Here is a 14,399-nt window from a genome sequence, read left to right as displayed (position 1 = left end):
AGTTCACGATCAAGAACTAACACCTTGGCAAAGGAGTTCTATTATACAACAGAAAGGTAATTAGTACTACGCAACTGTGATTAAAGCAAAGCACTAATTAACGCTTAAAGAAATAAAGAGCACAAAGGTTCTTTAATGTCATAGATGAAGATTGCTAATAGAGCTTGCAAAACTAACAGCACGAGAAGTTAATGCATCATTCAACTTTCAACAACCATATATGAACATTGAGAACTCAAACTAAACAGATGAAGAAGATGATGCAAAATAAATTTGCTGAAAGTATCACCTAAAAAAACACCTTAGCAATAATAGGCATCAATCCTGTGGCTGTGGCTGTGGCTGTGGCTACTTTTAATAGAGAAAAACATTAACTAAAACTTATCTAAATCAGAATCCCTCTTCTTCCCCAAAACACACAAATCTTCATATCAATCTGAACCATGAAAGCTCGGTCGGTTGGTCGGTCTAATCCTTGGATGATTTGTTAATCAGAGATTTGTGGATATGAGGAATAACTCCACCACCAGCAATGGTTCCTTTGATCAGTGTATCAAGTTCTTCATCTCCACGAATAGCAAGCTGCAAATGCCTAGGTGTTATACGCTTCACCTTCAGATCCTTACTCGCGTTTCCTGCAAGTTCCAGTACTTCTGCAGTAAGGTACTCGAGTATTGCTGCTGTGTAAACAGCTGCTGTTGCACCGACTCTTCCATTTGCACTAACCCTCGTCTTCAGCAGACGGTGAACACGGCCCACGGGAAACTGTACGTCAACCACAACGTCATTTATGTCAGTACAGAAATTGAGAATCAACTAACGCGTCTTAAATAAAACCTTATCAGATGCAGTAAACATTCCATAGCTACTTAATGTTAATCAGACTCTGGTACCCATGTCAGACACGGTGTATTCATGATTTTGATCCAAAATGAAGTGTCTAGTGTTCATACTAATGTCGGAGTGTCGAGGATCTGACACGGGTATTTGATGTAAAATGAAGAGTCGAGTAACATAGTAACAGAACAATGGAAAATACCAAGCAGGCTTTTTTAAATGGTACACATAAGAAAGGCTTCATAACTCTGCTAGACAACATATAAAACAATACTATTATCCTGAAGCAGAGAGCTGTTAACTTTTAAAAGGGAAACCTCAATTATGCTTATGCAAAGTTGCACAACAGTATACATTACATTCCAAATCTTGGAACTTCACAAAATCTGATACAGGTAAAAGTTAAATTATCTATCTCACACCACCACATTTAAGTTGACAAATGTTGAATAAAGACCAGACATTTTTAAATCCATCTATCGAGTTCAACAAAGCACCGTAGTAAACTTCAAAAATCTTTTTCTCCCAGAGGTATCGAATTAAAATTAACTTGTAGCCACCTCATAACACTATCTGGTGAGAGTGCGAGACTCGAATATATGACGAGAAATCACCATATTTCACAATTAGTTGAGTGATTTGTGCCATCGGGGATGTATTATTTAGATCATAGAAAAACTAACAGACTCTGGAAACATGATAGAATAGCACAGGATTATAAGAGGACATCTGACGAAAATGAAATATGATGTGGCTTCAGAACCTAATCAGCTGATGTAATCTACTCGACTACTCCAAGAAAATAATAACAGTGAGACTTAAATGGATATCAGGACGAAACATTGACTGTGATCAAGCATCAAACCACAATGAAAGCTTTTCATGGTGCTCAAAACGACAAATGATTGACATCTCAATCTTCTGTTTGTCCATTTCTTGCCTTTGAACTAGGAGGTTCACATAATCCCATAGCTTGTCTATATCAAGCTAGAAAAAATAACATATAGTTTTGAAATTGGTGCAACCAGAAACCAACTGATGATAAAAGAAAAAAAAACAAGCACAGCACAGCACAGCACAAGTCCACAGTAATGCAGTTAACATTAAGAATGGTTCACTCATTTTCTTCAGACCCAAATCACATTGTCAAGATGCAAAAGGGAAGCAGATGAAATTGCTTCAGACTCTGATCCACATCCAAAACCATCATATTCCCAATGGCAACTTTACAAGAAGAAATAATATTTAAGAAGAACATGCAAGAGAAATTAACCATCCTTACAAAATTTATAGCTGTTACAACAGCTCATACACCCGACACAACGTCATTGAAAGGGTTGTCCATTACCCTATTTTTCCTCCCTTGTATTAACTAATGAAGGACATTTAGATGTGTCAACCAAGAAAGTAATACCAATCAATTGTACTCAATAAGATAAGCACCATGTAAATCAATTCCCTTCTTATCCTATCCTCCACTTAATAATCCTTAATAAATGTCCACCAGATTTTCCTCATTATAAGATTTTTTTTAAATAAAGAAACAAGGCATGGCATTGTACCTAAAACATATCATAAGTCACAACAAACTGACCAACTTAAAAAGAGCTGTAAACCAATCCTGCAAGAAGGGAGGTAAAGAAAAGAAACTAAGGGCATGCTTGGATTGAGGGTAATGTATTAAAGGGGTAATAAAAGTCAAACTAAGGTAATTGAAGGTTATGATGAGGGGATGAAGACATGAAGTGGTGGCAAAGGGAACAAGCTAGTGTTGGCAAGAAGAACATAAAAGGGAAAGGGAGAACAAATACCCTCATCATGGGGGGAATAGTTACCCACCATCCCACTAGGATGATTATTACCCTCATTTTGGGGGTAATTACTTCCCCACTTCCTCCCTTCTCCTCACAACACCACCACTACCACAACTTCACATCACAATACCACCACACCACCCCTCCTTGCAAGTTGCAACCACCTCAATTCACCTTCATTGTCTTTTTATTATGGTGGTTTGACTTTTATTACCCCCATAATCCATTACAACCAATCCAAGCGTGCCCTAAGGGTATGCTTAATTTTTCATCCGGTAACTTCTGCTATCAGTATATCTGCGGAAAACAACACCCCGTGAAAGATGTGATATCTTGGAAAACCCCAAACAAGACCTAGAAATCGAACTCTCAGGGTCTTACTAAATTATACCTCAAACAAGCTAGCAATCTAGGAGGACTAGGACATAAGAGCTAAATCATGATTCCTCAAAACCTATCAGTCTTAATCATTAGCAAAGGGGCCACACACTCCTCTTAATGTCTTAGAACAATACCGGCACTGATCAGTATCATGATAACCCAAATGAATGTATTGTCTACATGCCTTACATTCAAAGAAAGCCTTCTGCACTTGTTGAGTGACAAGTACTCCGTAAATAACAAGTTACAAATCCAAAAAAGAAACCTAGTGATACTAACACCCTAACTCGAAACACGCCATCATTTGAGTCTAGTGAATCTTTAAACAATACACGCTCCATTAAACATTATATCGTACCCTTCATTTCATTCAATCAAAACTTGCAGTCCACAACCTTAATCTCAACAAACTCAACCCAAAAAGTATATCCGTCAAAACAAAACAAATTAAAACACACCCAAATTTCAGTCAACTATGATTATTCATAACACAACAAAATCATAAAACAAATGATAATTAGCCAATAATTTCAACAAAATTACACAAAACTCGGCAAAATAACAAAACCCAACAAATCTTGACACAATCAAACAAGTAAACAAGCCTAGATCTATATTATACAGCACAAACAAAATTCATAAAAAATAACCAAAAAAATTAAGAGAGAAAAAAAAGGCGGGACCTGAAGACCAGCACGAGAAGAGCGAGAAATGGGGGCTTTCTTGTCTTTATCCTTGTTCAATCCAGACGATTTACCAGTTATCAAACCCTTTGCTCCTTTGCCCGACATCTTTGATTTTCACAAAATTTTCTTTTGTTTAATTTTTGAAAGAATTTGTGAAGTGATGGGTTTGATTATGGTTTAATTTTCCTGAAACAGGAATTTATAGGGAAGATTTGTGTTGTTTTGGGTTTGGAAGTGAAAGAGTCGCACGAAAGAGTTGAGTGTGAAAAAACTGAGAGGAGGAGGAGAGAGAAAATGAAGAGGGTGGATTTACTTACTTCAGAAGATGTTCAAGGGTCTTATCTTAAGGGTTAATTTAGTACTTTTGTGTTTCTTAATGCTTCGTGTACTCCGTAATTAAAACTCCGTCGGAGAGCAGTTGTGAAATTGTCAACTGAGATCTCGTACGGATTATAATTTTATTATCAACGTGTTAAATTTGTTAAAATGAAAGGGTAAAATATGTATTTAAAAAACTATCTATACTAATATGTAAATACAATGAGATTCGAATATCAGACCTTAAGTGTGGATGATAATTCTCATTACTGTTCCGGTGACGGACTCGGAACAGGAAAGGGATGACTGACTCCCGACTGAGGTTGCTGACTGGATCCTACACAGTGAAACCGTTAACTAGCCTCGGGGGTGATCCGAGAATTACCCCTCCGATGCTTAAGTCAGATTATGCTGATAGCTCTGTAATAAATGCTTATAAGAATGATTGGGTTGGAATTGCGTACCTTTGGCATTGATGGGGGTCCGTATATATAGACGGGTTATTTGTACGGAGGACCCGGGTTATTACCCGTTGGTTCCGGATCCTCCCTTTCGGCTCTGATAGGCAGATGATGTCAGAGAACTGCCGACTGGGTTTGTAAACCCTGGATGCCGACTGCAACTTTGGTGCTTCTTGTGAGTATATGTCTATGATACAGCTGTTATGGGTTGTCCTACCGGCATACCGGTAGGGCTACCCGTACAACTAGCCCCCTCAGAGTGACTACAGCTGGCTTTTACGGTCTGTAGTTGCTCTGATAAAAAGAAAAAAGCGAAAGCTGGGGGTAAGCCCCCTATACAACTAGCCCCCTTGGGGACGATCAACACCCCATGGGTGTGATTGTTCTGTAGATGGCTGTTTTACAGTGCGGTTTTTAGCTCAATACTTGTTCTGATGTCACGACTAGCCCCCATTAGGACAAGGATTGATCGCTTTAAGTGGATAGTTTTCTGTATGCCGGCTGCCCATGTTTGTGTTTGATTCTCTTGGCTGACTGTTATCCTTGATTTCTTTGAATGACTAGCCCCCTTGAGTTTCTAGGCTGACTAGCCCCCTTGACTTTTTAGGCTGACTAGCCCCCTTGACTTTTTAGGCTGACTAGCCCCCTTGAGTTTCTAGGCTGACTAGCCCCCTTGATTTTTTAGGCTGACTAGCCCCCTTGACGACTTTTTAGGCTGACTAGCCCCCTTGACTTTTTAGGCTGACTAGCCCCCTTGACTTTTTAGGCTGACTAGCCCCCTTGACTGACACGTGGTGACGGTTCATTTTTCTTTATACGCGTGGCGGGAGATTTGAAAAGTGTTTTGGACACGTGTCGGCCATCCGGCAAGTGTGGGGAGTTGTGATATTTTCAACCGCCCAGATCTGCTTCCTGTCGTTTCAACTTCCTTTCGTTCCTTTAAGTAACCGTTTCTTCTTTTCTCTTCATTTCCGCTCTTTCTCATTTTCCTTTGCAAACTTTTTCGCGCTGCCAATTTGCTCTCTTTCTCTCTCTTGTTTTTCTTCCTAATTTGTGTCTGTCTCTTCCTGCCGTACTTTTCCGTTGGGGTTTGGTTGTTTTTCTTGGTAAGTTTCGAACTTGGTCTGGTTTTTTAGGTTGTCCGTTGTTTTATTAGGGTTTGGCTGTCTGACTTTCTCGTGTTGTTCTTTCAGTTGGGTTGTTTGAGGGACCTTGCAGCTGTTTGAGAGTGAATTTCCAGAATTAGGTACGGTTTCTGGCCTTACTTTCTCTTTTTGTCGGGTGTTTCTGTTTTTTGCTTGCATGCGTTTTGGGTGGGGGTAGCCAAAACATGACTGGTAGGGTTGGGGTTAGTAACGTGATAGACCTGTCAGACACAAGTAGCGATTCTGGCATAGAACTAAATATGGACGGGAATACGACCGGTAGTAATGCTAAGAATACTGGGTGGGGGATAAAATCGAACACGCCACCTCCTTTTGCGGAGTTTATGGGTGGGAATCCTGTTACCGGCCCTTTTATACCCATGACTGCGGATCAGTTTACTCGCTCACAACAGTTACATGGCCTGCGGGCACGAATGGAGAGAGAGCTTAGGCCGAATGAGCATAACGTGTCGGCTGGGGAGCCGATTTTAGACGTAGATCCGATTTCGGTTAGGTACCATTTGCGGGATTATCGGGAATTTACTCAGCCCGGCGGCTCTGGTCTTGGGGAGTACGGTACTAACATCGGCAATATATATGTTTCTAGGGCCATGCCGTCAGACGCCGAACCGTCTACAAGTAATCGACGGGCCGGGAAGGATCCTGCCGTCCATGATGCGGGTGAGTTTAATTCCGCCGGTAGTGGTGATGTGCCTTCCACCCCTGGCGACTCCATACTGGAGTCTTCTGAGTCTGGGTCTCCTGGGTTAAGGGCGCCGCCCATTGCCGACTCTGATGAAGATGAGGAGGATGCTGCGATCTTGCAGCAAGTGTTTGAAGAAGAGGCCTTGGACGCCGATGTGAATTTCGAAGGTGAGGCCGCCGCGTTCTTGGTTCCGGCCCTCCCCCTAATGATTCTGCTGCCCTCACCACTGAGATAGATGGTGACTTTGTAAAAGAGGTCATTGCCAACCGGCATTCTGAGGTTGGTGGTCGCTTTTTGGGTTTACCTGAGGGCTACAGGTTGACTGTGCCGGAAGAAGAGCAAACGGTGGCCGACTGCCCTGTAGGCCATGTTGTTGTGTACACGAAGATGTTCGACTATGGGTTGCGCTTTCCCTTGCACCCGTTCATTGAGAAGGTTCTGCGGGCCTGGAATGTCGGCCTCGTTCAATTATCGCCCATAGTTATTCGCAATCTGGTTGCGTACACTTGGTTGTTTTCATTCAAACAGTGGCCCTTGACCCTCAACCTTTTCAAAAAACTGCACTGGCTGAAGCGTGATGGGAAAAATACCGGCTGGTGGACGATCTTTACCAAGAGTCGGCGTCAGACTGTGAGCCCCCGACTCTCCAGCTGCAAGGACTGGAAGGACCACTTCTATTTCATGGCTGTTCCCGAAGACTACCCCCTTCGGCGTACTTTCTACCAGCCTAAACCTAGGATGGAACAATTTGACCAAGCCGACCTTGGGCCCCGAGAGCAACGTGCGTACGACAGGCTGCTGGTTGACTATGTTGACGTTGGGCTGTCTAAGCCTAAAACCTTGCCGGCTTTTTGGCTTCCTCCTGTCGGTTATATTCTTAGTCCTTCCGCATTGGGTGCAGTCGGTCTTGCACCTACACATCCCCTTGGTAAATGCAGTTGTTTGCTTGCACTCTTTATCTGTTGTATTTGTTTATACTTCTTGGATCTCTGTTGTGTCGTTTTGCGTTTGTTAAAATTTTTTCTGACTTCCTCGTTCTTTTTTCTCAGGGCACCATCTTTTAAACAAGGCTTCACTCGGCCTTGACAAGAATTGGAGGGTTGTTGAAAAGTGTCCGGCGGCTCCTGCTGAGAAATATTACACTGTTGCTACTTTCTGCGCGAAAGCTTGTCGTGGTCGGTCAGCCAGCTTTGTGACTCCTTCTGCCGTTGTGGACCGAGGTGTTGTTCCTCGCATTGTTCGAACAAAGGTTCCGGCAGCTGACCAAGCTACATCCTCAGCCCAAGACGAAATGACTACTGGCAGGTTTGCTTCTCTTCCTACCGGTCGTGGGGGACATGCTACTCGGAAGAGGTCTTCCAGCCAGGCGAAGGCCAATTCTCCCAAACGGTCAAAAAATGACGCTGCGAAGACAGCGCAGGAGAAGGTGAAAGACGTCTACGCCAGCGTCGACAAGCCCTTGCAGACATCTGGCGCTGGAAAGAAGATTGCTGAACAGCCTGCTCAGTCGGTTGAGATTTTGGATGTTGACCTTTTGTCCAAACTGAACCGGAAGCAGGTGTTGAGCGATTTGATTAGCGATCCGATCCATCCTGTGCCTGTGTCGAGGCATAGCCCTTCCATGAACCGGTCTGCCAGCTCGGCCTCTAAGTATGGGGTTATAGTTCGTTCTGGGGGGTTCATTGAAATGAGGACAAAACTGTTGTGCTGTCTCCGGATACTCTTGCCGGTCTAGCTGCTGCTCCCGGTCATGCTGAAGAGCACTGGCAGCCGCAGAGTGATGTTCTGAGGGGTGAGTCTATCCTTTTTGACCGTCCCAAAGACGGAGGTACACTGGGCTACCGGTCTCTGCGCCAAGTTGTTACACCCGCCGACGGTATACCCCAGGAGATTGAGACGCCGGCTGCACAGTTGATGCATGACCTGTACTCGGTATTTTACTTCCCACTTTGACTTGCTTGTTTTTTATATTTGCTTTTATTTTCGGCTCTGAGCGATTTTTTCTTTCAGGTGACGCAATCTGCTACCGAGCTTGTGGAGTGCTATCGGAGCTATCAGCGTCGTTTAAAACGATCGCAAGCTGAGAAAGAGAAGCTTCAGACTGACCTTGCTGAATCGGTCAGGACTGAAGGTGACTGCCGGAAGGAGATTGCGAGACTTGAGCTGGATGTTATTGCCGCAGGCAAGAGGAAGGCTGAACTAGAGCTTCTTCCAGCCAAGTTGACGGCCGAAGAGCAGAAGACGGCTGAGCTGCAGATTAAGCTGGATGCGGCGCTGCAGGCGGCTCAAGATGCTGAAAAAGCTGCTAAGGATGATCGCAAGGCTGTGGCGCTGAAGGCTGTGCAGAAATTTATGAAGTCTGACTTCTACTGCGAGGAAATGAAGGGGCGCTACAATGGTGGGTGGACTGCAGCCCATCGTTGTGCCGTCAAAGCCTTGACGCTGACTGAGGATGCCTGGGGTAAGGTGGAGGGATCCTATGAAGAGGGTGGCCATATTGATCCGACTGGCATGGAGACCCAGACCTTCCCAGACATCGTCATTCAAAACGCTGACCCTCGCCTTCTGCCCGACAGGGAGATTCCTGAGTCTGCTTACTGGAGTGATGCAGACGGCTCAGCTTGACGGTCTTGGCAGTCATCACCAGGCTCTTCCTGTGGTTCTTCCAACAGTTTTTTTCGGCCTCATACTTGTTAATGTCTGTTGGTAGCTTTTGAATATCATTTAGCGGATGTAATTTATAAACAATTTCCTTTTTTGGTACCTTTTAGCTGTTTGTGGCACTTTGTCTTTTGCCGTGTATTAACTGTTTCAAGAACGTTATTTTCGTCTTGACTGCGCCGTCTGAGGCGTATGTTTGTGCCTTTTAGCAGCTACTCACTCCGCATTTAGTTATTTTTGGGTGGTGGCTGTCGTCCCTGTATTTGTTTAACATCTATGTGATGCACTTGATGGATTATCCGCTTGTTTTTATTTTATTCAATTTGTCACGTAGTGGCGTCGTCTTGCCTTTGATTTTATTATATATTGCATCTTGCCTCTTTGTCGACTGGGCCAATGTGTTCAACCTTTGCATATGCTTATGTCGTATTTTGCCTCGTTGCTGACTGAGCCAATGTGCTCACCCTTAGATTTTAATTTTTATCGTATCTTGCATCATTGCTGACTGAGCCAATGTGCTCAACTTTCGATTTTAATTTTTATCGTATCCTGCATCATTGCTGTCTGAGCCAATGTGCTCAACCTTCGATTTAATTTATATCGTATCTCGCATCATTGCTGACTGAGCCAATGTGCTCAACCTTCGATTTAGTTTATATCGTATCTCGCATCATTGCTGACTGAGCCAATGTGCTCAACCTTCGATTTAGTTTATATCGTATCTTGCATCATTGCTGACTGAGCCAATGTGCTCAACCTTCGATTTAGTTTATATCGTATCTTGCATCATTGCTGACTGAGCCAATGTGCTCAACCTTCGATTTAGTTTATATCGTATCTTGCATCATTGCTGACTGAGCCAATGTGCTCAACCTTTTATTTCGTTTTGTCGTATCTTGCAACATTGCTGACTGAGCCAATGTGCTCAACCTTTTATTTCGTTTTGTCGTATCTTGCAACATTGCTGACTGAGCCAATGTGCTCAACCTTTTATTTCGTTTTGTCGTATCTTGCAACATTGCTGACTGAGCCAATGTGCTCAACCTTTTATTTCGTTTTGTCGTATCTTGCAACATTGCTGACTGAGCCAATGTGCTCAACCTTTTATTTCGTTTTGTCGTATCTTGCAACATTACTGACTGAGCCAATGTGCTCAACCTTTTATTTCGTTTTGTCGTATCTTGCAACATTGCTGACTGAGCCAATGTGCTCAACCTTTTATTTCGTTTTGTTTATGCCGTATAGTTTACCTGGAATATACTTGTAGCTCATATATTAGATTTCAAAATATGGCACTGTCGGCCCTACTACATCATGTTTTCATACAACTTCACACATGGAATTTTCTTAAAGTATCTGCGTTCCATGAGTTCTTCAGCGGTGTTCCATCCATCTCCATTAGTCTGTATGATCCAGCTACCACTTCTTCCCATATCTGGTAGGGCCCTTCCCAATTTGCAGTCAGTTTTCCTTGTTTTTGAGCTTTGCCGGTTGCTGCCGTCCGGCGAAGTACAAGGTCGCCTACAGCTTCCTATGTTTTACTCGCTTGTTGTAGGCCCTGCTCATTCTGTTCTTGTATGCGGCCGACTTGATTTCCGCCTGCAGTCTGACCTCTGGTAAGAAATCCAGCTGGTGTCTGAGTAAGCTGTCGTTTCCCTGTTCTTCATAATGCTGGATGCGGAAGGTGGGTAGTGCTACTTCAGCCGGTATGACTGCTTCTGATCCGAAGCATAGTTTTAAAGGGCTCTCTCCCGTTGCTTCTTTAACCGTCGTTCTGTTACCCCATAGAACCTCTGGGACTGTGTCTGCCCACTTGCCCTTGAACACATCCAGCTTTTTCTTAAGGGCTACGAGTATTTGTTTGTTTGCAGCCTCGGCTTGCCCGTTGCTATGCGGGTGGCAGACTGAGGCGTATGCGAACTTGATCCGGTAGTCTGCCAAGAATGCTCGTATAGGTTCGTAGTCGAACTGGCATCCATGGTCGAATACTATTGCTGTCGGTATTCCAAACCTTGTTATGATGTTTTTCCAGATGAACTTCCGTACCTGGTTGGTTGTTATCTTTGCTACCGGCTCGGCCTCAATCCATTTTGTGAAGTAATCGACGGCAACAATCAAGAACTTCCTGCCTCCTGAGGCTGTTGTGAAGGGTCCTACGATATCCATTCCCCACTGGGCGAATGGAATTGGATTCAGAATGGGCATCAAGTCGTTTGCTGGCATACGTATTACTAGGGAAAACAGCTGGCATTTTTCACATTTCTTGACGTAGCTCTGTGCGTCTTCCAGCATGGTTGGCCAGTAGTAACCTTGTCTTTGGCAGATCAAAGCGAGTGTTTTTCCTCCTACATGGTTTCCGCATATTCCTTCATGCATTTCTTCGATTAACCTTGCGGATTCGTATGCCGTCAAACACCGCAGCAGGGGGAGGCTGAATGCTCTTTTATAGAGTTGTCCCTGATATATGACGTACCAGCAGATGTCTTTTTTGATTTTCTTTGCCTCCCTGATATCGGCCGGGAGCATTCCAGTCGTCTTGTACGCCCAGATATCGTCGTACCACTCTTTGTTTGCCGTGATGACCATTATTTCTTTTCCTTTTTCCTCCGTACTCCTTCTGTGCATGATTTCTATCATTACTGATCGACTGAGCTCGATTGCTTTCGAACTGGCCAGTTTTGCTAGGCTGTCTGCGGCAGTGTTCAACGCTCTGGGGACCAATTTGATGTCAAAAGCTTCTAATTTCGCTGTCAGCGTCTTCATTTTTTCTTGATACCGCCGCATTGACGACTCTTTTGTTTCATACTCTCCCGAAAACTGATTTGCCACCAACTGAGAATTTGTTGTCATTACTATCCTCTTGGCATCTGCCAACAAGCATAGCTGTACCCCCGCAATGGCTGCTTCATATTCTGCTTCGTTGTTCGAAGCTGCGAAAGTGAATCTGATTGCGTATTCGAACTTATCTCCTGTCGGAGAGGTCATGACAACGCCGGCTCCCGCTCCCGACTGAGCGGCTGAACCGTCTACTGATACTTCCCAGGATTCTGCTTTGGTTTCATCCTCTTGATAGGATGCTTCAACTACGAAGTCGGCCAAGGCTTGTGCTTTTATTGCATTGCGCGAGTGAAACTCAAGATCGTACTCCGACAGCTCTATTGCCCATCGCAACAGCCTGCCGGCTGTATCCATTTTTTGCAAAGCCTTCTCCAGTGGGAAGTTCGTCAGAATTTGTATGGTATGTGCATCAAAATATGGTCTGAGCTTTCTGGCGGCTATCAGGACTGCATAGGCCACTTTCTCTATCAGCGAGTATCTTGCTTCTGCTGGATTCAAAATGTGGCTGACAAAGTATATCGGCTGCTGGACTTTGTCTTTTTCACTGATTAGTACGGCAGCAACGGTTTGGGTTGAAGCGGACACATACAACTGTAGCTTGTCGCCCTCTTCCGGCCTGGCTATCGTCGGTAAAGCACGAAGATGGTCTTTTACCTTCTCAAAGGCCCTTTCCTCGGTTTCTCCCCACCGGAATTTTCCGTTCTGCTTAAGAGTGTTAAAAAATGGGATCGACCTGTCGGCTGATTTGCTAACAAATCTTGTCAGAGCTGCCATTCTTCCTGTCAGCCTTTGTACATCTTTGATGCTTTTTGGCTGAGGCAGACTGAGTATTGCTTCTACCTTATCTGGGTTTGCGTCTATGCCTCTCTCGCTGACAAGGAAACCCAAGAATTTTCCCGATTTCACTCCGAACACACATTTCTTGGGGTTCAGCTTCATTTGGTAACGGCGCAGAGTTTCAAACGTTTCCCTGAGGTCGTCTAAATGGTCGGTCTCCAATTTGCTTTTCACTATGGAGTCGTCGACGTATACTTCAATGTTGCGGCCTTTTTGGTTTGCGAACACTCTGTCGACCAGTTTTTGGTACGTTGCCCCAGCGTTCTTTAACCCAAACGGCATAGCCTTGTAACAGAATACTCCCCCCTCAGTGATGAATGCTGCTTTTCTCCTGTCGGCCTCTGCAAGGCTGACTTGGTGGTACCCGGAGAATGCGTCAAGGAAGCTGAGCAGCGCGTGGCCAGATGTGGAGTCGACTAGCCTGTCGATTCTTGGCAGTGGGTAGCAGTCTTTCGGGCATGCTCTATTAAGGTTTGTGAAATCTACGCACATTCTCCACGAGCCGTTTGACTTCTTAACCATTACGACGTTGGCCAACCACTCTGGGTAGTCGCATGGTTCAATAAATCCCGCTGCCAACAACTTTTCTACCTCTTCCTGTATTGCTTGATTTTTTTCTGTTCAGAAGTTTCTTTTCTTTTGTTTTACCGGCCTGACTGCTCTGTCGACATTCAGTCGGTGCTCGATTACCTCTGAGCTTATACCTGGCATTTCGTCTGCGGAAAATGCGAACACATCCGCGTATTCTCTCAACAGACCGATCATGTTTACCCGCAACTGGGGGTCAATGTCGGTTCCTAATTTTACTGTTCTGCCAGTTTCTCCTTCTACCAGCTCGACTTCTTCTGACTCTCCTCCGGCCTCTACCCTAGGTAGAGTAGTCCCCTTTTCGATGCTTTCGATTGTGGGTGACTCCATTTTCTGCCTTTTCTCCTTCTTGGGCAAAAGAGATTGCTCGCCCCCCGATCTTGGGGCTTGGCCTTTTGCCGGTCTTTTCATTGCTGCCTCTCTCTCTATATTCCTGGATGGGGTCAGTCGGCCTGGTGTTTTTAATGCCGTCAAGTAGCATGATCTTGCTGAATCTTGACTGCCTCGGATTCTCTCAGCCTTCTCAAAGTTAGACATGTATATCATGATTAGATGGTATGTTTGTTAGGTTATGATACATATGACAATTCATAAATCATGCGGAAAAACCATTTAGCCAGGAATACATATTATTTACACATAATCATATAGCATAGTTTAGATGCATACTCTTTGTTGCGTGCCTTCCCTAGCTGCGCCCGAACCGAACAAGAACAAGTCTTTAGGACTCCAAGTGTCGTCCCTCCGTAGATAGTCCACAGCACGTCCGGATCCGCCTTAAGATTGACCAACTAGAATCGCCCTTAAGGTACTAGAATTTTCGGCACTCTTAGGTAAGAAATATGACTGAATTTTTCTCTCAAAACTCACTTTGAATACTTGAATTAATCTCTGAAAATATGTGACCCTAGGCACGTATTTATAGAGTTATGGAAAGGGAATTGGAATCCTAGTAGGATACGAATTAATTAAACTTAGAATCCTACAAGAACTCTAATTAATTAATTTATCCTTTTAGGAATAGGAATTTAATCATATACTAATTCTAATAGTTTTAGGAATCATGCATGAACACAAACTCACACACACACGGCAGCCACGAGGGCCGCCCATGCGTGTGCGTGCGA

General features: G+C 44.1%; 1 protein-coding gene across 1 annotated transcript; it reads right to left on the bottom strand.

Annotated features, from left to right (window-relative positions):
* Positions 1 to 80: 80 nt before the first annotated feature.
* Positions 81 to 4,058, bottom strand: LOC110787886 (probable histone H2A variant 3). Its single transcript, XM_021992522.2, has 2 exons — positions 3,716 to 4,058; positions 81 to 765 (listed from the first exon to the last, which is right to left on the bottom strand). The coding sequence occupies exons 1-2, from the start codon at positions 3,821 to 3,823 to the stop codon at positions 469 to 471; spliced, it is 405 nt and encodes a 134-aa protein (XP_021848214.1). The 5' UTR covers positions 3,824 to 4,058; the 3' UTR covers positions 81 to 468.
* Positions 4,059 to 14,399: the final 10,341 nt, after the last annotated feature.

Source organism: Spinacia oleracea, chromosome 4 (assembly GCF_020520425.1).
Source record: "Spinacia oleracea cultivar Varoflay chromosome 4, BTI_SOV_V1, whole genome shotgun sequence".
Classification (NCBI taxonomy): domain Eukaryota; kingdom Viridiplantae; phylum Streptophyta; class Magnoliopsida; order Caryophyllales; family Amaranthaceae; genus Spinacia; species Spinacia oleracea.
The sequence above is the reverse complement of the archived record's forward strand: the minus strand, read 5'-3'. Positions and strand labels throughout refer to the sequence as shown.

Bases quoted from the DNA above. Each gene is read 5' to 3' on its own strand.
- LOC110787886 (XM_021992522.2), bottom strand. From the start codon at position 3,823: ATGTCGGGCAAAGGAGCAAAGGGTTTGATAACTGGTAAATCGTCTGGA. The intron at 766-3,715 runs GTCCCGCCTTTT...GTTGACGTACAG, and splicing joins CTTCTCGTGCTGGTCTTCAG to TTTCCCGTGGGCCGTGTTCA.